General features: G+C 45.2%; 2 protein-coding genes across 4 annotated transcripts in view; both read right to left on the bottom strand.

The window, feature by feature from the left end:
* Positions 1-23,466, bottom strand: part of UBOX5 (U-box domain containing 5) — an 81,572-nt gene that overhangs the window by 42,873 nt on the left and 15,233 nt on the right. The gene's annotated exons all lie outside the window — the stretch shown is intronic.
* LZTS3 (leucine zipper tumor suppressor family member 3) overlaps positions 1-23,466 on the bottom strand; it is a 42,150-nt gene that overhangs the window by 3,453 nt on the left and 15,231 nt on the right. For 2 of the 3 annotated variants that reach the window (XM_032224077.1, XM_032224079.1), the window contains exon 2: positions 3,690-4,136. In XM_032224077.1, the coding sequence (XP_032079968.1) occupies positions 3,690-4,112 (423 nt within the window). In that variant the 5' untranslated portion in view covers positions 4,113-4,136. Of the gene's footprint in view, positions 1-3,689; positions 4,137-7,981; positions 8,140-23,466 lie in introns of those variants that run through there. The other variant, XM_032224078.1, reaches the window with a different exon arrangement.

Here is a 23,466-nt window from a genome sequence, read left to right as displayed (position 1 = left end):
TATCTATCTATCTATCTATCTATCTAATCTATCATCTATATCTATCGTGTCTGTCTGTCTGTCTGTCTGTCTATCTATCTATCTATTTTTTACCTATCTGTTGATCTATCCTATCCTTTTATCTATTTATTATCTATATCTATTATCCATCTATTTATCTCTCTCTCTATCTATTATCTATTTATCTATCTATCTATCTATCTATCTAATCTATCATCTATATCTATCGTGTCTGTCTGTCTGTCTGTCTATCTATCTATCTATCTATCTATCTATCTATCTATCTATCTTTTACCTATCTGTTGATTTATCCTATCCTTTTATCTATTTATTATCTATATCTATTATCCATCTATTTATTTCTCTCTCTATCTATTATCTATTTATCTATCTATCATCTATCTATCTATCTATCTATCTATCTATCTATCTATCTATCTAATCTATCATCTATATCTATCGTGTCTGTCTGTCTGTCTGTCTGTCTATCTATCTATTTTTTACCAATCTGTTGATCTATCCTATCCTTTTATCTATTATCTATATCTATTATCCATCTATTTATCTCTCTCTCTATCTATTATCTATTTATTTATCTATCTATTATCTATCTATCTATCTATCTAATCTATTTACCACCTATACTTATCTTATCTCTCTCTCTCCCTATCTCTCTCTCTATCATCTATATCTATCCTATCTATCTACCTATTTATCTATCCTATCCTATCTATTTATCATCTATCTCTATAAACTCTCTCTTTGTATCATATCTATCTATCTATCTATCTATCTATCTATCTATCTATCTATCTATCTATCTATCTATCATCCATCTACCTATCATCCATCTATCTATCTATCTATCTATCTATCTATCTATCTATCTATCTATCTATCATCTATCTATCTATCTATCTATCTATCTATCTATCTATCTATCTATCTTTTACCTATCTGTTGATTTATCCTATCCTTTTATCTATTTATTATCTATATCTATTATCCATCTATTTATTTCTCTCTCTATCTATTATCTATTTATCTATCTATCTATCTATCTATCTAATCTATCATCTATATCTATCGTGTCTGTCTGTCTGTCTGTCTGTCTGTCTATCTATCTATTTTTTACCAATCTGTTGATCTATCCTATCCTTTTATCTATTATCTATATCTATTATCCATCTATTTATCTCTCTCTCTATCTATTATCTATTTATTTATCTATCTATTATCTATCTATCTATCTATCTAATCTATTTACCACCTATACTTATCTTATCTCTCTCTCTCCCTATCTCTCTCTCTATCATCTATATCTATCCTATCTATCTACCTATTTATCTATCCTATCCTATCTATTTATCATCTATCTCTATAAACTCTCTCTTTGTATCATATCTATCTATCTATCTATCTATCTATCTATCTATCTATCTATCTATCTATCTATCTATCTATCTTATTTTTACCTATGTATTGATCTGTCCTATCCTTATCTATTTATCATTATAGCTATTATCCATCCATTTATCTCTCTATCTATCATCTATCTAATCTATTTACCACCTATACCTATCTAATCTCTCCCTCCCTCCCTATTTCTCTATTTATCCTATATCTATCCTATCTACCTATTTATCTATCCTATCCTATCTATTTATCATCTATATTTATCATTTATCTATCTCTATAAACTGTCTCTCTTCATATCATATCTATCTATCTATCTATCTATCTATCTATCTATCTATCTATCTATCTATCTATCTATCTTGTCTGTCTATCTATCTATCTATCTATCTATCTATCTATCTATCTATCTATCTATCTATCTATCTATCTATCTATCTATCTATCTATCTATCTATCTATCTATCTATCTATCTATCTATCTATCTATCTATCTATCTATCTATCTTATCTATCTTATCTATCTATCATATTTATTAAATAGAACTGTTTGTTTGTTTATTACATTTCCAGGTAGACCTCGACTTTAAAAAGTTCATTTAGGGACCATTCAAAGTTACAAAGGCACTGAAAACAAAGTGACATATGACTGTTTTTCACATTTACGACCATTGTGGCATCCCCATGGTCACGTGATCAAAAATCGGCCGCTTGGCAACTGACTCGTATTTATGACGGCTGCAGTGTCCTGGCGTCATGTCATCCCCTTTGCGACCTTCTGACAATCCGGGGAAGCCGGATTCACTCAACAAATGTGTCGCTCACTTAACAACCGTTTGTTGAACAACTGTGGCAAGAAAGGTTGTAACACAGGTAAAAAAGGGCAAAATCTCCCTGAGCAATGGAAATGGGAGACTCAATTGTGATCGTAAAAGGAGGACGGCCTGAATCGGAAAGGCATGGAAGACAAGAGCCATTCTTCCTAAAGCTGCCCAAGAAGCCGTTTGGAAACAAGAGGAGCAACAAATAAATTTAGTAAATAAATAAATAAAGCAACAGGTCGGGGTGGGGAATGGTGGCCCTTTTAGGACTTGTGGACTTCAACTCCCAGAATTCCTCAGCCTGCATGGGGAATGATGGCCCTTTTAGGACTTGTGGACTTCAACTCCCAGAATTCCTCAGCCTGCATGGGAAATGATGGCCCTTTTAGGACTTGTGGACTTCAACTCCCAGAATTCCTCAGCCTGCATGGGGAATGGTGGCTCTTTTAGGACTTGTGGACTTCAACTCCCAGAATTCCTCAGCCTGCATGGGGAATGGTGGCCCTTTTAGGACTTGTGGACTTCAACTCCCAGAATTCCTCAGCCGGCATGGGGAATTATGGCCCTTTTAGGATTGTGGACTTCAACTCCCAGAATTCCTCAGCCGGCATGGGGAATTATGGCCCTTTTAGGATTGTGGACTTCAACTCCCAGAATTCCTCAGCCTTCATGGGAAATGATGGCCCTTTTAGGATTTGTGGACTTCAACTCCCAGAATTCCTCAGCCTGCATGGGGAATGGTGGCCCTTTTAGGACTTGTGGACTTCAACTCCCAGAATTCCTCAGCCTGCATGGGAAATGATGGCCCTTTTAGGACTTGTGGACTTCAACTCCCAGAATTCCTCAGCCTGCATGGGGAATGGTGGCTCTTTTAGGACTTGTGGACTTCAACTCCCAGAATTCCTCAGCCTGCATGGGGAATGGTGGCCCTTTTAGGACTTGTGGACTTCAACTCCCAGAATTCCTCAGCCGGCATGGGGAATTATGGCCCTTTTAGGATTGTGGACTTCAACTCCCAGAATTCCTCAGCCTTCATGGGAAATGATGGCCCTTTTAGGATTTGTGGACTTCAACTCCCAGAATTCCTCAGCCTGCATGGGGAATGGTGGCCCTTTTAGGATTTGTGGACTTCAATTCCCAGAATTCCGCCTACATGGGGAACGATGGCCCTTTTAGGACTTGTGGACTTCAACTCCCAGAATTCCTCAGCCTGCATGGGGAATGATGGCTCTTTTAGGGCTTGAATACCCAGAATTCCTCAGCCAGCATGGCTGCCTGAGGAATTCTGGGAGTTGAAGTCCACAAGTCCTAAAGGGGGCCACAGTTCCCCACCCCTGTTAGGTTCTCTGTTGACTGGCACGGAACCAACCCCCCCTCTTGAGGGTTGGACTAGAAGACCTCCAAGGTCCCTTCCAACTCTTCTGATTCTCGTCTGAAGATGGGGACACCCACCTGGTCCAGTTTCCCAGAGACTGGAAATATCTTTGGTGGTTTATTGGTTTCTCTGTACTGGGTGAGCGGTGGGGGCATGTTCTTCTCGTTGTTGGCCGCCACATTCCCACCAACGTCGCCCTTCCCCTTCTCGCTCTTGCGCAAGTCCCCATTGATGTAGATGGAACTGGAGACCTTCTCCTCCCCGGCGTGGCGCGTGGAGAGAGAGTAGCTACTCCGCGTCCCGTCCAGCGGCTGGTGGGTGTTTTGAGGCCTGGTAACCCCCAGGCTCTTGAGGGCAAAGTCTTTTTCGTGAGAGACGCCAGTGCCCACGCTGCTGCTCTGCGAGGTGGATTCGGAGCTCCTGGGGTGGAAGGCGTGGAAGGTCTCCTGGCTGTGGTAGCTGGCATCAGTCAGGACAGAGAGGGTCTCTAGCTTGGCCATGGCAAACGGTGGAAGTCGGTAGCCCTGGAAGAAAGAGAAGAAAACAGCCGCCCCCCACCCCAGAAAAGGGCATTGAGAAAGAAAATTCTATTTTTTTTCCTATGCAGCAAAAAGGTAAAGATAAAGGTTCCCCTTGCACATCTGTGCTAGTTGTTCCCGACTCTAGGGGGCGGTGCTCATCTCTGTTTCAAAGCCAAAGAGCCAGCGCTGTCCAAAGACGTCTCCGTGGTCATGTGGCCGGCATGACTCAACGCCGAAGGTGCATGGAATGCTGTTACCTTCCCACCAAGGTATTGTGTTCTCTGATGTTTTTTTTTGCAGATGTTTCACGATCCAATCAGGTAACATCATCAGTGCTAGAAGGGAGTGGGATTTGCAGAGAGGAGAGGAGCAGGAGGCGGAGGGGAAGGAGGAGGAGGGGCAGGAGGAGGAAGACTGTGAGGTCCTCAGTGCTCTCTTAGCTCGGTGGGTTTCTTGCAGACGTTTCCTGACCAATCTAGGTAACATCATCAGTACTAGAAGGGAGTGGGGTTTGCAGAGAGGAGGAGAAGGAGGAGGAGGAGGAGGAGGAGGAGGAGGAGGAGGAGGAGGAGAAGAAGGAGGGGAAGAGGGAGGAGGAGGAAAAGAAGGAGGGGAAGAGGGAGGAGGAGGAGGAGGAGGAGGAGGGAGAAGAAGGAGAGAGAAGAGGGAGGAGGAGGAGGAGGAGAGAAGGAGGAGGAGGAGGGAGAAGAAGGAGAGAGAAGAGGGAGGAGGAGGAGGAGGAGAAGAAGAAGGGGGAGGAGGAGGAGAACTGTGGGGTCCTTGATGCTCTCTGAGCTTGGTGGTTTTCTTGCAGGGGTTTTATTATTTATTTATCAAACTAGGTAACAGCATCACATGCAAAAACAGAAGAAAGAAGAGAACAATCAGCCTCGCACAAAACAAAGGCAGAAGGGGAAAAAAAATAATGAACGTTGCATAGATGGCTGAGCAAAACTGCTCGGAGTTTGGCTTGCAATGTGCAGGCACCCACCCACGATCCCTTACAGGCGAGGCAGCCCTTCAACAGCCCTTAACGGACGCATTAAAAACGGACAGCAGTAACACCTGGCTATTCGGAGAGGTGTTACTTCTCCCACTTTCTAAAGAGTGAGAGAACTGCCTGGAAGGGAGACGTTTCAGTAGCCAACGGAGATGCAAATATCCGAAAAAAACACCCCTTCATTCTGTTTGCTGCCTCTGGTTTAGCTGTGAAAAGTCCAGGAATTGGGTCACAGCAAAAATAAGAAATATCCTTCAAGCACATTCAAAAAAAAAAAAATACTGAATCTGAGTGGCAAATATCCAGGCAGCCACAAGAGGGCAGGAAAGAGTAAATGTTTTTTGGTATATACGAAACCTCCCCACCACTTTGGGAAATATTTTAAAAGGCAGGATAGAATATTTCCCCTAAATGAGAAATCGGGGGGAAAATCTTAAGGGAGGCAGAAACCAGCTCCAGTCTCCCTTCCTCCCAAAGCAGATACTGAGCAGGCCAGCTTTTAGAAATGCAGATTTGATACTCCATTCCGAAAGACTGGGTCAGACAGAAACTCCTGATAAGCAATTAAGCAAGCGAAGAGGATTAGCTCAGAACAGCACCTAGGATTTGTATTTCCTCTTTTGCTTTTAGAGTAAGGGTGTCCAACTCGATTTCATTGAGGGCCGCATCAGGGTTATGTTTGACCTGGGCGGAGGGGGGGCATGGCCAGCACGACATCACTCATTTGGGGAGGACCCCTGTGGTGGCCTGAGCACTCTGCAGCGAAAACGGGCTCCCGAGCTCCATTTTCGGCTGTGACAACTTCTTGCAACTGATTCCGTTTTCACTGCCAGAGGATTGCAGGAAGACGTCACAGCCGAAAACAGAGCTTGGGAGCTCGTTTTTGCTGGCAGAGGGACCGGGACCAGTCCGCTATTTTCAGGGCTGCCCCACGGACCAGATCAAAGCACGCTGCGGTTGTGAGTTTGACACCCCTGCTATAGAGCCAGCCATGACAACATGAAGATGACAAGAGCCAACAGACTATTAAAGCACAGGTTCTTGCACAGGAACAGGAAGCTCAAATACGAAGCCCCCAAAAACCCACCCACTCTTAACTCCCATTTTGTCAGCTGTCCCAAAACCACACGTGGTCAGTGGTTCTGCTTCATCAATAGAGGGAACCTTTCTTTCTATCACCCTACAGTCTCCATTTTATCTCCAGCACCTTTCTCCCAGCTTGGGATTGAACCAGATACATTTAGTAGCATAACAAGTATTTACAACGGCACAGAGGTGGTATTCAGCCAGTTTGGACAAGTTCGGACGAACCAGTAGCAGAAATTTTGAGTAGTTTGGAGAACCGACAAATACCACCTCTGGCTGGCCGCGCCCTCCTGCCCTTCCCAGTCCTATATTCCCTTGTTTTTTAGCTCAGCTGATTTGTGTGGCATAGCGGATAGCCGCGCCTTAGCTGAGCTAAAAAACAGCTCAGCTCATCAGCGCTGACACTGAGGGCAGTCTTTGAGTGCTATGCATGTGCGTTGCTAAGCAAGACAGTTGTTTCGTGAGTTTGGCCCCATTTTACAATCTTTCTTTGCCTCTGTTGTTAACTGATTTGCTGCGGTTGTTAAGCTAATCACATGATTGTTAAGTGAAACTGGTTTCCCCATTGACGGTGCTTGTCAGAAGGTCGCAACAAATGGGGTCACGGGGACACTGGAGCCGTCGTAAATCCGAACCGGCTGCCAAATGTCTGAATTTCAATCATGTGGCCAAAGGGCCGCCGCAACGGTTGCAAGTGTGAAAAAATGGTCAGACATCGGTTTTTCAGCGACAACGTATCTTCGAACGGTCACTAAATGAACTGTTGTAAGTCGAGGACTGCCTGTACTGTAGAATAGTGCTTCTCAACCTTGCCAACTGGAAGATGGGTGGACTTCCAAATCCTAGAACATGTGTGGACCAGGGGTGAAATGATTCGTTCGTCCGAACCAATAGCAAAAACGCTACCTGTTCACTCGAACCGGTAGCAAAAGGAAAAGGTCTCGGTTCAGGCAAACCAGTTTTTCCGACAATCAGCTGCGATGCGTACAGATTTCCTCCCCTCACTGTTCGCTTACCTTTCCAGGCGTGTTCTGCACATGCGCAGAAGGTCCGCGCAGAACCGGTAGCAAAGTCAAATGCATTTCACTCCTGGTGTGGACTTTTTAACTCTCACAATTCTCCAGCAAGCATGCTCGAAGTTTGGGGGAAAAAACCAACCCTGTGCTTGGAGATGATTCGCTAGGCTCCCAGAGGACTAGCCTCTTGCTTTCCTTTTGAATTTGCTGAACTGTATTCAAATCTTCGCAAACTCGGCTGGACCAACCGCATCCTCTAAATCTGAGATCTGATTCCCTCCTCCAGTGTTCAACCCATGACGCATGGCCGGGTTGTTCTAGCAAAACAATCCAGAAGGCTGATTTTTTTTTCCTCCCCTAATTCCAATGCAATTAAGAAAGCAAACCTTTCATAAAGTACTTTATTACTGCTTTTATCCTGAATGCTTTGTGTTTTCTTTGGCTGAAAGCTGGGGACGATTTACTCCACAAAACTCCAGTAGACCAATAGTCAATATTTAACCAGCCTCTCCCCACCCATTCCAAAGGCTTCAGGTTTCCAAACATCCATTAAGAGGGTTGTTTTTATTTTAAAAAGGAAAAAAAAGACAAAGAGTGCTTTTATTTCATTGATGCTAATCTCGGCGGTTGTTTCCACAGGGAGGGGCGGTGGTGGAGGCTGAACGGGGGGGGGGGGGCTATTTGCTTTGCAAATTCTAGGTTCCCCCCACCCCTCCCGAAAACTTCAAAGGAAACTCCAAACTCACCTTTTCTTTTTGGGCCAGATTATAGGAGAGGTAGTCCTCGGCTTACGACCACAACTGAGCCCGAAATTTCTCCCGCTAAGCAAGACGTTTGTTAAGGGAGTTTCGCCCGATTGTAAGCCCTTTTTTTTTGGCCACGGTTGTTAAGCGAACCACCGCCGTTGTTAAGTTAGTAACCCGGTCGTTAAGTGAATCCGGATTGAGTTTGCTTGTCAGAAGGTCGCAAAAGGGGAATCGCATGAACCCGGAACACTGCGAATGATTGTCATACATACAGGGAGTCCTCGAGTTACATCAGTTCATTTAGTGACGGTTCAAAGTTACAATGGACCTGAAAATAGTGACTTAGGACCATTTCCCACACTTACGACCGTTGTAGCATATGCGACCGTCATAAATATGAGTCAGTGGCCAAGCTTCTGAATTTAATCATGTGATCGCGGGGATGCTGCAACGGTCGTAAGGGTGAAAAACGGCCATAAGGGGTCGCTTTTTTCAGTGACCGTCGTAACGGTCACTAAACAAATAGGTGCAGTTGATAAGCTGGTCACCTAGTCGTTAAGTGAATCTGGCTTCCCCATTGATTATGCTTGTCAGAAGGTCGTAAAAGGGGATCGTGTAGCCTCCGGGACACCGCAACCATCGTAAGTATGAGTCGGTTTCCAACCATCTGAATTCTGATCATGTGACCCCGGGATGTTATAATGGTCGTAAGTGTGAGAAATAGTCATAAGTCACTTTTTCATTCAAATCCCTTTCTTTACTCACGGGGAATTTAAGAAGAAGAAAAAAGCTTAAGGGGGCCACAAAAGATTTTTCTCTACACACCGTTTCAACATTTCCAGGGAAAAAAATATATATATTTCACCACATTATTGGCAGAAAATTCTGCAGGATTTCAAACGGGAAGAGGGGTGTTTTAGCCTGTATTTGCTTTCTTAATCAGCATAGAGTCTGAGGGGACCTTAGAGGTCTTCTAGTCCAGCCCCCTATTTGCCTTGTTTATCCCCCCCCCCCCAACCCAAGAGGCCCGATTTGCGTAACTTTGAGGAAGTGGAACAAGAGTCCCAAGAATTGCAAATTTATTTGTTTTTAAATGCCCCAGTGAGTTTGGGAAGTCTCCTAAAACTCTCCCTTTGCACAGTAAGAAAAGGGAGGAATTGAAAAAAACACAGAGATGCTTGTTTGTGTCTTTCCCGAGCCAATAATGAGATAATTGTAGGGTTCTCTAGTCGGGAAAACAATATTGCGTTCCTGGCTTGCATCGCCCATGGGTGGAAGCCACCGGAAGACAAAGGACAATTAAGGCTTGACACTGATTGAAACCAACAACTATCCAATGATAACAATGACCGAAAAGCAGAACGTTCATCTATGTCCTCAGCTTCCCTTTGTCCTTACATCCGTGTTAAACCCGGCTTTCATGCCTAAGGCCGGACTAGAACTCACCGTCCCCTGGTGATTGGCCCAAAGTCACCCAGTCGGCTTTCATGCCTAAAGTGAGACTAGGATTCACCTTCTCCTGCTGATTGGTCCAGTCACTCAGCTGGGTTTCGTGACTAAGGCGGAACTAGAACTCACAGTTTCCTACTGATTGGCCCAAAATCACCCAGCCAGCTTTCACGCCTAGGGTGGAACTAGAACTCACATTCTCCTGGTGATTGGCCCAAAATCACCCAGCTGGCTTTCATGCCTAAGGTGGGACTAGAACTCACAGTCTCCTGGTGATTGGCCCAAAATCACCCAGCTGGCTTTCATGCCTAAGGTGGGACTAGAACTCACAGTCTCCTGGTGATTGGCCCAAAATCACCCAGCCGGCTTTCATGCCTTGAGTGGAACTAGAACTCACATTCCCCTGGTGATTGGCCCAAAATCACCCAGCCAGATTTCATGCCTAGGGTGGAACTAGAACTCACATTCCCCTGGTGATTGGCCCAAAATCACCCAGCTGGCTTTCATGGCTCAGATGGAACTAGAACTCACAGTCTCCTGGTGATTGGCCCAAAATCACCCAGCCAGCTTTCATGCCTTGAGTGGAACTAGAACTCACAGTCTCCTGGTGATTGGCCCAAAATCACCCAGCCAGCTTTCATGCCTAGGGTGGAATTAGAACTCACAGTCTCCTGGCGATTGGCCCAAAATCACCCAGCCAGCTTTCATGGCTCAGATGGAACTAGAACTCACAGTCTCCTGGTGATTGGCCCAAAATCACCCAGCCAGCTTTCATGGCTCAGATGGAACTAGAACTCACATTCCCCTGGCGATTGGCCCAAAATCACCCAGCCAGCTTTCATGCCTAGGGTGGAATTAGAACTCACAGTCTCCTGGTGATTGGCCCAAAATCACCCAGCCAGCTTTCATGGCTCAGATGGAACTAGAACTCACAGTCTCCTGGCGATTGGCCCAAAATCACCCAGCCAGCTTTCATGCCTAGGGTGGAATTAGAACTCACAGTCTCCTGGTGATTGGCCCAAAATCACCCAGCCAGCTTTCATGGCTCAGATGGAACTAGAACTCACAGTCTCCTGGCGATTGGCCCAAAATCACCCAGCCAGCTTTCATGCCTACGGTGGAACTAGAACTCACAGTCTCCTGGTTTCTCGCCTAATGCTTTAACCACTGGTCCAAATTCTCTCTCCTATTAAGGTCCTATTGATTGAGATAACTTGGGCACATCTTAACTGGGATCCACCCAGAGTTTGTTACAAGATGAGGCAGCCATTATAAACGTTTTAAATAAAATGAAATACAATGAATAAAATCCACAGAATGCTGAGAAATGGCAAGGCATCCCTTTAGCCAATCAGAACTCCCTTTTGGCTGACCAATATGTCGCCCGGGGCCCACCTGTCGAACTACATTGTCCCTGGTCGTAAGTGCGAGGACCGGTTGTAAGTCCTTTTCCCCCCAGGGCTGCTGAAACTTCGAATGCTTTCCAAATCCATGCTTGTAAATCAATGACTCCCTGTTTGGCTGCAGCCTCCTTCTCACAACCGCTCCTATTGTGTAAAAGTGTACAATTTTTGTGTGCGAGAATGCAAGGCAGGGAACAGCTTATGGAATACGAAAACCAGGTAAGGGAAGAGTTTGACGTAGCTGCTTAAACAGCCAGAGAAAAATCAGGCCATTATTATTACCGTGTTTCCCCGAAAACAAGACAGGGGTCTTATTTTCTTTGGACCCCCGAAATAAGCGCTTGGCCTTATTTTCGGGGAGGTCTTATTATTTTTGAGGCGCAGGAGGCGGTGAGTGTGGTCACCTCGTGCCTGCTGCTGTATTTTCGGAGAGGGCTTATTTTAGCACATGCGCTCAAAAGTCCGATTGGCCTTATTATCCGGGGAGGATATTATTTTTGGGGAAACAGGGTATTATTCTGTGGTTAATCTTTGGTGAGATTCACAGGCTTTGGGGCTGGTTGGTAGCTCAACAGCTCGAGTCCTAACCAAGGACCTAGGAACTGTTAAGGTAACGTCGGAGGATATTATTATTATGTGGTTAATCTTTGGTGAGATTCACAGGCTTTGGGGCTGGTTGGTAGCTCAACAGCTCGAGTCCTAACCAAGGACCTAGGAACAGTTAAGGTAACGTCGGAGGATATAAGCTGTTCCAAGTAGGGTGGTTTTTTGTAGAATCAGAATGTTCAAGTCTGATAAATTTAGAATTTCCAAATAGCGAGGTAGCCCTTTGGGTATTGCTCCAAGGGCTCCAATTACAATCGGGACAACACACGATTTCTTTTTCCACAGTCGCTCAACTTCAATTTGCAAGTCCTGGCACTTTGTGATTTTTTCTTGCAATGTCAATGAATCATACTTTTTTTCTTTTCAACTATTGTTATGTCAGGTGTGTTGTGAGCCAAGTGCCTGTCAGTCTGGATTCTGAAGTAATAGTAATAGCAGTAGACTTATATACCGCTTCATAGGCCTTTCAGGCCTCTCTAAGCGGTTTACAGAGAGTCAGCATATTGCCCCCAACAATCCGGGTCCTCATTTTACCCACCTCGGAAGGATGGAAGGCTGAGTCAACCCTGAGCCGGTGAGATTTGAACCGCTGACCTGCTGATCTAGCAGTAGCCTGCAGTGCTGCATTTAACCACTGCGCCACCTTGGCTCTAGTCCCACAAGATCTTGACTTTCTCATTCTCTCAAACCTTCTCAACCTGATTATTATTATTCGCAACGACAGAATTGTATCACAGCGGCCAGTTGTTTCGCCGGATTTGGCATTGGTTACTAGTCGGGCCCCACCCAGGGGCCTAGGACGTCGTAACGTATTTTCGTAATATGCATGCAGATCCAAGCAGTGCGGCTTTTTGCATTTGACTGATGGTGATTTTGTCAATTTTTAACTGTTTTAAATGTAATTCCAGTGCTTTTGGAATAGCACCCAGTGTGCCAATTACCACTGGAATTACCACTGCTGGTTTGTGCCATAATCGTTGAAGTTCAATTTGGAAGTCCTGGTATTTTGCGATTTTTTCATATTCCTTCTCGCCGACCCTGCTATCATCTAGCATTGCAATGTCTATGATTGTAACCTTATTTTTCTCAACCAGTGTGATGTCTGGTGTATTATGCGCCAGTATTTTGTCCGTTTGTATACAGAAATCCCACAAGATCTTGACCATCGGATTTTCGGTGATTTTTTTCAGGCTGATGTTCCCGCCAGTTTGTTGCTGTTTTAATATTATAATTTTTGCACAAATTCCAGTGGATCATTTGTGCTACTGAATTGTGCCGCAATTTATAATCAGTCTGCGTGATTTTTTTTACAGCAGCTGAGTATGTGATCAACAGTTTCATCAGCTTCTTTGCAATTATTGTTGTTGTTGTTGTTATTATTAATTATCTTTGCAAGAAGTGTGAAAAAAATACAAGAAAGATTAAGATTAAGGTTGCCCTGGAAAGATATGAGAAAATTGGAAAGCGGGAGGCTGGGTCGAGTGAGAATTCCCACGAATTTGCCTTACGACTTAGAAATAACGAATAGAAGAGGAAACACTTCAAATTTGCAGATGACACTAAACCGGCAGGAATAGCCAACTGCCCCAGATCACAAATCCCAAAGGATTTTGACCAGTGGTGAAATCTAATTTTTTTTAAACTACCGGTTCTGTGGGCGTGGCTTGGTGGTGGTGAGTCATGTGACTGGGTGAGCGTGGCTATGTAGTCATGTAACTGGGGGATGAAAAGACAGAAACTCACTTTAACAATGTCCCACTGGAGCAGGGTTGGACTAGATGACCTCCAGATCCCTCCCAGCCCTGGATTATCCTCTGAAGCTGGGTCTAGTGCCAGGTTTGTAGTCCTTCCTTCCTCTCCTTTTTCCCTCTCTCTCTCTCTCTCTCTCTCTTTTTTCTTTTTTTTCTTTCTTTCTCCCTTCTTTCTTTTTCTTTCTTTCTTTCTTTCTTTTCCTTTCTTTCTCCCTTCTTTTTTTCTTTCTTTCTTTTCCTTTCTTTCTCCCTTCTTTCTTTCTTTCTTTTACTTTATTTCTCCCTTCTTTCTTTCTTTTTTCCCTTTCTTTCTTTCTTTTCCTTTCTTTCTCCCTTCTTTCTTTCTTTTTCTTTTCCTTTCTTTCCCCTTTCTTTCTTTCTTTCTTTCTTTCCTTTCTTTCTCCCTTCTTTCTTTCTTTTCCTTTCTTTCTCCCTTCTTTGTTTCTTTCTTTCTTTCTCCCTTCTTTCTTTCTTTCTTTTCCTTTCTTTCTCTTTCTCAGCACCCCCCACCTCCCATTTTTGGCCTAGCTGGGAGCAAAAATGGACCCCCACCCCACCGCGTTTCCAGAAAACCTGTAGTAAATAAAATGCTTAAGAAAAGTAGTTCCGAAGATCAGCTGTGTGACGTGCTAATGTGATCCTCGGTTACATAAACAGAGGCATAGAATTAAAACCCCATGAAGTATCAGCACCGCTTTACAAAGCCTTAGTAAGGCCACACCTGGAATACAGCATCCAGTTTTTTCACGTTACAAAAAAGATGTTGAGACTTCGGAAAAAATGCAGAGAAGAGCAACTAAGATGATTTAAAGACCCGGAGACTAAAACACACACGAAGAACGGTTGCAGGATTCGGGTTCGGCTACCCTAGGGAAAAGAAGGACTGGGGGGGGGGGGACATGATAGTTCCAATATTTGAGGGGCCGCCACAAAGAAGAGATAGAAAATTATGCTCCAAATCCCCTGAAGGCAGGACAAGAAACACTGGATGGAAACTAATCAAGCAACTTGGGATTAAGGAGAAACTTCCTGACAGCGAGGACATATTAATCCGTGGAACAGCTTGCCACCAGAAGTTGTGGTCCTCCTCCATCACTGGAGGTTTTAAAGAGGAGATAGGGCGGCCATTTCCCTGAAAGGGTTTGGGGGTCTCCTTCTTGAGTTTGGGGGCTGGACTAGAAGACCTCCAGGTCCCTTCCAGCTCTATTCTGATTTTGAATCTGATTCTGAATTGGGCATAGAAGGCGTGCAAAGCTGAATTTCTGAATATGCGATGAGCTAATAATAGGGATGCTAATTTTCCTTGGAGAACTGGGCCAGTTTCCCCCCAGGTTAGCAATGCTGCAGCTCAGCCCCGCAAGGATTTTGCAGAACGGAGGGGCAGCATTGCTAATCTGGGAGAAAACTGGCCCAGTTCTCCAAGGAAAACTAGTATTATGGGCTCATCGACAGATGTTCCAACGATTTTGCATTTTTGCCCACCTATTCAGAGGGGGTATTCTGCCTGTTCGGACCGGAACCGCAGGGCTCAAAATTCAGCAGGTTCTGAAAGGTTCTGGAGAACCGGTAGCGGAAATTTTGAGTACTTCGGGGGAATACCACCTCTGGCTGGGCCCAGAGTGGGGAGGGAATGGGGATTTTGCAGCATCCTTCCCTTGGAGTGAGGAGGGAATGGGGATTTTGCAGTATCCTTCCCCTGGAGCAAGGAAGGAATGGGGATTTTGCAGTATCCTTCACCTGAAATCCAGAGTGACTCGCTGAACAACCAACCAAAGTTCCGATGTCAATTGAGGTCGTAAGTCGAGGACTACCTGTACCGAATTGGGGGAATGCCCACCAATGGCGGAACCTGAATTCAATTCACAACCAGAGTGATTCACTTAACAACCGTGGGGAGGGGGGGAAAGAAAGGTTGTAAAATCGAGAGTATCTCACTGAACAGCTGCTTCGCCGGGCAACCGAAATTCTGATCTCAACTGAGGTCGTAAGTCGAGGACTACCTGTACCGAATTGGGGGGAAAGGCCCAGGTCACGGTAGAAATTGCCCGCCGTCCTCTCTGTTTCTTTGTCTTTATTTCACGGCGTTCCTGGCCTCCTTTGGCTTCAACCGAACCAGGAACAAAAGCCCAGAGAATGGCCCAGCGCCCCAAAAAGGAATATTCCGGCATCAAAGCCATCGTTCTTGGATCGGTTCCTGCCAGAAAAACCGGGCTCGGCTCCAGATGGTTTTGCAAAGCTTCGGGTGTCACGGAAGATAAAGGGAGCATTGTAACTCTCCCGTATTATTCATCTCCCGTCTCCCCCCCCCCCGAACGAATAATCGATTTTTTTTTTTTAAAAAAACAGGCTCACCTGCCTACATTTTTCTCCTGAAAAGGCCCCCTTTTATGCAGGTAGTCCTCAACTTATGACCGCAATACAAAAAAAAAATAGTTGAGGTGCCTGCATTTTTCTCCTCAAAAGGCCACCCTTTTACGCAGGTAGTCCTCGATTTACGACCACAATAATCTAAACAAATTAAATATAGGTTCACCTGCCCACATTTTTCTCCTGGAAAGGCCTCTTTTATGCAGTTAGTCCTCGACTTACGACCATAATAATCAAATAATCAAATAAATAAATAAAGATAGGTTTATTTGCCCCCATTTTTCTCCTGAAAAGGCCTCTTTTATGCAGGTAGTCCTCAACTTATGACCGCAATACAAAAAAAAAAATAGTTGAGGTGCCTGCATTTTTCTCCTCAAAAGGCCACCCTTTTACGCAGGTAGTCCTCGATTTACGACCACAATAATCTAAACAAATTAAATATAGGTTCACCTGCCCACATTTTTCTCCTGGAAAGGCCTCTTTTATGCAGTTAGTCCTCGACTTACGACCATAATAATCAAATAATCAAATAAATAAATAAAGATAGGTTTATTTGCCCCCATTTTTCTCCTGAAAAGGCCTCTTTTATGCAGGTAGTCCTCAACTTATGACCGCAATATAAAAAAAAATTAAAAATAGTTGAAGTGCCTGCATTTTTCTCCTCAAAAGGCCCCCTTTTACGCAGGTAGTCCTCGATTTATGACCACAATTATCTAAAAAAAAAATATTTAAAACTAGTTTCACCTGCCTACATTTTTCTTCTGAAAAGGCCCCCTTTTATGCAGTTAGTCCCCGACTTACGACCATAATAATCTAATAAATAAATAAATAAATAAATAAATAAATAAAGATAGGTTCACCTGCCCACATTTTTCTCCTGAAAAGGCCCCCTTTTATGTAGTTAGTCCCCGACTTACGACCACAATAATCTAAACAAATAAAAAATAGGTTCACCTGCCAAAATTTTTCTCCAGAAAAGGCCCCCTTTTATGCAGTTAGTCCCCGACTTATGACCGCAATATAAAAAAATTTAAAAATAGGTTGAGGTGCCTGCATTTTTCTCCTCAAAAGGCCCCCTTTTACGCAGGTAGTCCTCGATTTACGACCACAATAATCTAAAAATAAATAAATTTAAAACTAGGCTCACCTGCCTACATTTTCCCCCCGAAAAGGCGCATTTTATGCAGGGAGTCCTCGATTTACGACCACAATAATCTAAACAAATTAAAAATAGGTTCACCTGCCTACATTTTTCTCCTGAAAAAGGCCCCCTTTTATGCAGGTGGTCCCCGACATACGACCACAATGGAGCCAACATTTCTGTTGTTAAGTGAGACATTTGTTCAGCGTGTTTTGCCTCATTTTACCATTCTTGCTATAGTTGTTAAGTGAATCGTGCCAGTTGTTTAATAGCGCCGCTGTTAAGTGAATCTGGCTTCCCCATTGACTTTGCTTGTCAGAAGGTTGCAAAAGGGGGAAATCACGTGACCCGGGACACTGCGAATGATTGTCATAAATACAGGGGGTCCTCGACTTACATCGGTTCATTTAGTGACCATTCAAAGTTACAACGGCACTGAAAAAAATCATGCAATCCTGGGGATGCCACAACGGTCGTAAGTGTGGGAAATGCTCTCAAGTCACTGAAAAAAGTGACTTGGGAGCATTTCCCACACTTACGACCGTTGTAGCATCCCCAGGATCGCATGACTGAAATGCAGACACATGGCCACCATCTCATATTTATGACGGTCGCAGTGTCCCGGGGTCACATGATCCCCTGTTGCGACCTTGACAAGCAAAGTCAAAGGGGAAGCCACATTCAATTAACACAACTGTGTTACTATTTGTATTGTGTTGTATCTTACAACAGCTTTGCCCCAAAACAGCAATTTACTCCTCATCTGTGGCCATATCATTCCACAGCCAAATTTTGGTTCGCTTAACAAGCAGGACATTCGCTTAATGATTTAAAAAATCAGTCATGCAGACGACCCGATATCCCACGAACAACCGTAATGGGCAGGCTCCATTCTGGTCGTAAGCTGAGGACTGTCTTGTATTCAAGTCTAGCCAATCCCACACAATGCAAGAATGGGTGCGATCTAACAGCCGCTCCAGCAAAGGAAGAGCCAGTTCGGCCTAGTGGGTTAAGGCGCGGGAGACGGTGAGTTCTAGTTCTGCCTTATGTAGGAAAGCCGGCTGGGTGACTTTGGACCGATCACCAGGAGACGGTGAGTTCTAGTCCCACCTTGGGCATGAAAGCCAGCTGGGTGACTTTGGGCCAATCACCAGGGGACGGTGAGTTCTAGTCCCGCTTTATGAGTGAAAGCTAGCTGGGTGACTTTGGGCCAATCACCAGGGGACGGTGAGTTCTAGTCCCACCTTGGGCATGAAAGCCAGCTGGGTGACTTTGGGCCGATCACCAGGAGACGGTGAGTTCTAGTCCCACCTTAGGCATGAAAGCCAGGTGACTTTATCACCAGGAGACGGTGAGTTCTAGTCCCGCCTTAGGCATCAAAGCCAGCTGGGTGACTTTGGGCCAATCACCAGGAGCCAGTGAATTCTAGTCCTGCCCTAGGCATGAAAGCCAGCTGGGTGACTTTGGGCCAATCACCAGGGGACGGTGAGTTCTAGTCCCACCTTGAGCATGAAGCCAGCTGGGTGACGTTGGGCCAATCACCAGGAGACAGTGAGTTCTAGTCCCACCTTGGGCATCAAAGCCAGCTGGGTGACTTTGGGCCAATCACCAGGAGATGGTGAGTTCTAGTCCCACCTTATGCATGAAAGCCAGCTGGGTGACTTTGGGCCAATCACCAGGAGCCAGTGAATTCTAGTCCTGCCTTAGGCATGAAAGCCAGCTGGGTGACTTTGGGCCAATCACCAGGAGACGGTGAGTTCTAGTCCCGCCTTAGGCACCAGAGCCAGCTGGGTGACTTTGGGCCAATCACCAGGAGCCAGTGAATTCTAGTCCTGCCTTAGGCATGAAAGCCAGCTGGGTGACTTTGGGCCAATCACCAGGAGCCAGTGAGTTATAGTTCCATCTTAGGCATTAAAACCAGTTGGGTGATTTTGGGCCAATCACCAGGAGACAGTGAGTTCTAGTCCCACCTTGGGCATCAAAGCCAGCTGGGTGACTTTGGGCCAATCACCAGGAGATGGTGAGTTCTAGTCCCACCTTATGTATGAAAGCCAGCTGGGTGACTTTGGGCCAATCACCAGGAGATAATGAGTTCTAGTCCTGCCTTAGGCATGAAAGCCAGCTGGGTGACTTTGGGCCAATCACCAGGAGACGGTGAGTTCTAGTCCCACCTTGGGCATCAAAGCCAGCTGGGTGACTTTGGCCTGCAATTGCCCACGTAGCAACATCAATGCTGGGTTTAATTCTCATCACAAGTCAAGGACTACCTATGCACCCTTTGTCATTTCAGGATCTCTTCCCTTCTCAGCCCCCCACCCCAATAAATGACAGCACTTTCCCTTGCTGGTGCCAGTCCAGGAGGGTGTGGGTGGGAACTGGATTCCTGCCCTTGAAAAATATTTATATCTAGTTAATGACAAACCGGCCTCGTGTTCCCGGCAGCTGAAGCCATTTCGGGAAAGTTTGCATTTCTTAAAGAGGGCCCAAACTTTGCACCTTTGTACCAATGGAGTGGGTCGTTTCCTTCTCTCTCAGAAGCTGGACCTGGAAAATGAGCTTAATTTTGATTCCCAGCCTCAGTTTCCTTTCGTTTTGTTTTCTTATTTATAAACTGTCTTTGCAAGGAGTATCAATCCTTCCTCACTATCCGGTCAGAGCTGAAGAAGCTTCTTAGATGCGAAGCGAAACATCTTCAAAGAAAAAAAAAGAAGAAGAAAGTCCATTTGCCTCCTGAAAAAAGCACCTTTGGGGAAACTATGACCTAGAGAGCTGAGAATCTCCATAGATATTTTATTTTAATGTTTTTTTTTAATGTTTTTTTTTTTAATGTTTATTATAATTTATAGGCCGCCCTTTTCCCTGAGGGGACTCAGGGCGGCTTACAAAACGCGGGGAAGGGGGTACAAAGACAAAAAAACATAAGACAATACATAATATTAAAAATAGAGCACAACATTCATTCATCATTCGGGAGGGGACAAACTCAGATTTTTCATCCCCAGGCCTGACGGGATAGCCAGATCTTAAGGGCCGTGCGGAAGGCCTGGGCGGTGGTGAGGGTGCGGATCTCCACGGGGAGATTGTTCCATAGCGTTGGAGCTGCAACTGAGAAGGCTCTCCTCCGCGTAGTCGCCAGTCGGCACTGACTGGCGGATGGGATTCGGAGGAGGCCTACCCTGTGCGATCTGATGGGACGCAGGGAGGTAATTGGCAGAAGGCGGTCTCTCAAATAGCCAGATCCACTACCATGGAGCGCTTTGTGAGTGGTAAGTAGGACCTTGAAGTGCACCCGGAGATCAACAGGTAGCCAGCGCAGCTCACAGAGGATCGGTGTTATGTGGGCGAACCGTGGTGCGCCCACGATCACTCGCGCGGCCGCATTCTGGACTAGCTGAAGTCTCCGGATGCTCTTCAAGGGCAGCCCCATGTAGAGCACGTTGCAGTATTCCAGCCTAGAGGTCACAAGGGCTCGAGTGACTGTTGTGAGAGCCTCCCGGTTCAGGTAGGGCCGCAACTGGCGCATCAGGCGAACCTGAGCAAATGCCCCCCTGGTCACAGCTGACAAATGATGGTCGAAACTCAGCTGTGGGTCCAGGAGGACTCCCAAGTTGCGGACCCTGTCTGAGGGGTATAAATTTTGTCCCCCCAGCCTGATTGATGGAACATTAACCAAATTTTTGGGAGGAAAACACAACAGCCACTCGGTCTTTTCCGGGTTGAGCACCAGTTTGTTAGCTCTCATCCAGTCTTTAACAGCCTCAAGGCCCTGGTTCATCACATCCACCGCTTCATTGAGTTGGCACGGGGCGGACAGATACAACTGTGTATCGTCCGCATATTGGTGGTATTTTATCCCGTGCCTCCGAATGATCTCGCCCAGCGGTTTCATGTATAATTATTACATTATTATATTATTTTCCTTTCCTTTCTCTTTTTTTCCTTTCCTTTCTTCCTTTTCTTTCCCTCTCTTTCTCTTTTCTTCCTTTCCTTTCTTTTCCTTTCCTTTCCTCCCTTTGTCTTTCTTCCTTTCCTTTCCTCCCTTTCTCTTTCCTTTCCCTTTCCTTCCCTCTCTTTCTCTTTCATTTCCTTTCCCTTTCCTTCCCTCTCTTTCTCTTTTTTTTCCTTTCTGTTCCCTTCCTTTCTCTTTCTTTCCTTTCCCTTTCCTTTCCTCTCTTTTTCTTTTCTTCCTTTCCGTTCCTCCCTTTCTCTTTCCTTTCTCTTTCCTTTCCCTTTCCTTCCCTCTCTTTCTCTTTTCTTCCTTTCCGTTCCCTTCTTTTCTTTCCTTTCCTTTCCCTTTCCTTCCCTCTCTTTCTCTTTTCTTCCTTTCCGTTCCCTTCCTTTCTCTTTCCTTTCCCTTTCCTTCCCTCTCTTTCTCTTTTCTTCCTTTCCGTTCCCTTCCTTTCTCTTTCCTTTCCCTTTCCTTCCCTCTCTTTCTCTTTCCTTTCCCTTTCCTTCCCTCTCTTTCTCTTTCCTTTCCCTTTCCTTCCCTCTCTTTCTCTTTCCTTTCCCTTTCCTTCCCTCTCTTTCTCTTTTCTTCCTTTCCGTTCCCTTCCTTTCTCTTTCCTTTCCCTTTCCTTCCCTCTCTTTCTCTTTCCTTTCCCTTTCCTTCCCTCTCTTTCTCTTTCCTTTCCCTTTCCTTCCCTCTCTTTCTCTTTTCTTCCTTTCCGTTCCCTTCTTTTCTTTCCTTTCCTTTCCCTTTCCTTCCCTCTCTTTCTCTTTTCTTCCTTTCCGTTCCCTTCCTTTCTCTTTCCTTTCCCTTTCCTTCCCTCTCTTTCGCTTTCCTTTCCCTTTCCTTCCCGCTCTTTCTCTTTCCTTTCCCTGTCCTTCCCTCTCTTTCTGTTTTCTTCCTTTCCGTTCCCTTCCTTTCTCTTTCTTTCCTTTCCCTTTCCTTTCCTCTCTTTTTCTTTTCTTCCTTTCCGTTCCTCTCTTTCCCTTTCCTTCCCCTTTCCTTCCCTCTCTTTCTCTTTTCTTCCTTTCCTTTCCTTTCCGTTCCCTTCCTTTCCCTTCCTTTCCTTTCCTTTCTCTTTCTCTCCTTTCCTCCTTTCTCTTCCCTTCCTTCCCTTCCTTCCCCCTCTTTCTCTTTTCTTCCTTTCCTCTCCTCCTCCTCTGCTCCTTTCCCTCCCCCCAAAAATGCTTTTTCAAGAGGCAACTGCAATTTCTTGCTTTTCTTTGAAGACGTTTCCCTTCTCATCCAAGAAGCTTCTTCAGCTCTGACTGGAAGGTGCGGAATGGAAGCTTCTTGGATTGGAAACCGATGAAGCTCCTCGGATGAGAAGTGAAACCTCTTCAAAGAAAAAGAAACCAAGAAAATCCACTTGAAAAAGCCCCTTGGGGACAACCATGAACTGGACGACGGAGAATCTTTACAGAATTTTTGCTGTAAGCTGCCTCGAATTGCCGTAAGTGAAACGGGCAGCCGTAAAAAAAAATCTTAATAATTAATAAAGAAAGAAACACCTTTTTATTCGCCAAATGGCAAATAGCAGTAGACTTATATACCGCTTCATAGAGCTTTCAGCCCTCTCTAAGCGGTTTACAGAGAGTCAGCATATTGCCCCCAACAATCTGGGTCCTCATTTTACCCACCTCGGAAGGATGGAAGGCTGAGTCAACCCTGAGCCGGTGAGATTTGAACCGCTGAACTGCTGATCTAGCAGTAGCCTGCAGTGCTGCATTTAACCACTGCGCCACCTCGGCTCTCTTCTGTTTTGCACACCTTGCCACCACGGCGCCTGATGCAATTGTTTATCGTCTCCGCTAGAGTTCTCCTTTGGGATCCAAGTGAACACTCCACCCTCCAACCCAAGATCCCTAAGCAGTGACTTCATTCCGCAGCTCTGGTGCCAGCCAGATCGGTTGATCCTTTGCAAGCCTAACCTTCAAGCAGCTCACTCAAATCAACTCCGAGGCCTGAAATCTGCGAGCACCGCATTATAAACTTCTAAAGAAATGCTGCAGCACCGAAGACAGCATGGATAATGCTCTAGAACTGCCCGGGTTCTAGATTCCTGCCCCTTTCGAAGGCCAAAATTCAACAGGGGAACTGTCAACTCGACCCATGCGGGCTCTTTGGTGTTCCCTGAGCTTGGTGGTTTTTTCTCGCCGACGTTTCATGACCCAGCTAGGTAACATCATCAGTGCTGGAAGGGTGGCGAGGAGGAGGAGCCGGAGGAAGTGGTGGTGGAAAGGAGGAAGGCCCCTTTGGGTCCTTGGTGCTCTCTGAGCGTATTGGTTTTCTTGCAGGCGTTTCAAGACCCACCTAGGTAACATCATCCAAGCTACGGTATAACAGCACAGTAATCAGTAGCACCATTAGCACAGATGATGTTACCTAGGTGGGCCTTGAAACGTCTGCAAGAAAACCACCAAGCTCAGAGAGCACCACAGCTAAAGTTCTGTAACTAGGTGATTCCCCAATTAACTAGTTCCCTTAATCAAGGAACTAGCAAGGAAAAAAAACACACACTCACACTAACATTAGCAAGGCAAACCACTTGTACATTAAGAGAGAGAAAACCCCTCTCCCTTTTAGTACTGATGATGTTCCTTAGTTGGGTCATGAGATGTCTGCAAGAAAGCAACCAAGTCCAGAGGGTACCAAAGACTCCACAGTTCTCCTCCTCCTCCTCCTCTTAGTACTGATGATGTTCCCTAGTTGGGTCATGAAACGTCTTCCAGAAAACCACCAAGCTCTGAGTTCAACCCTCAGCTACAAAAAATTCTCTTGAAGAATTACATTCCATGAATTACATTCATTCATCTATCTAT

Source organism: Thamnophis elegans, chromosome 9 (assembly GCF_009769535.1).
Source record: "Thamnophis elegans isolate rThaEle1 chromosome 9, rThaEle1.pri, whole genome shotgun sequence".
NCBI classification, from domain to species: Eukaryota; Metazoa; Chordata; class Lepidosauria; order Squamata; family Colubridae; genus Thamnophis; species Thamnophis elegans.
The sequence above is the reverse complement of the archived record's forward strand: the minus strand, read 5'-3'. Positions and strand labels throughout refer to the sequence as shown.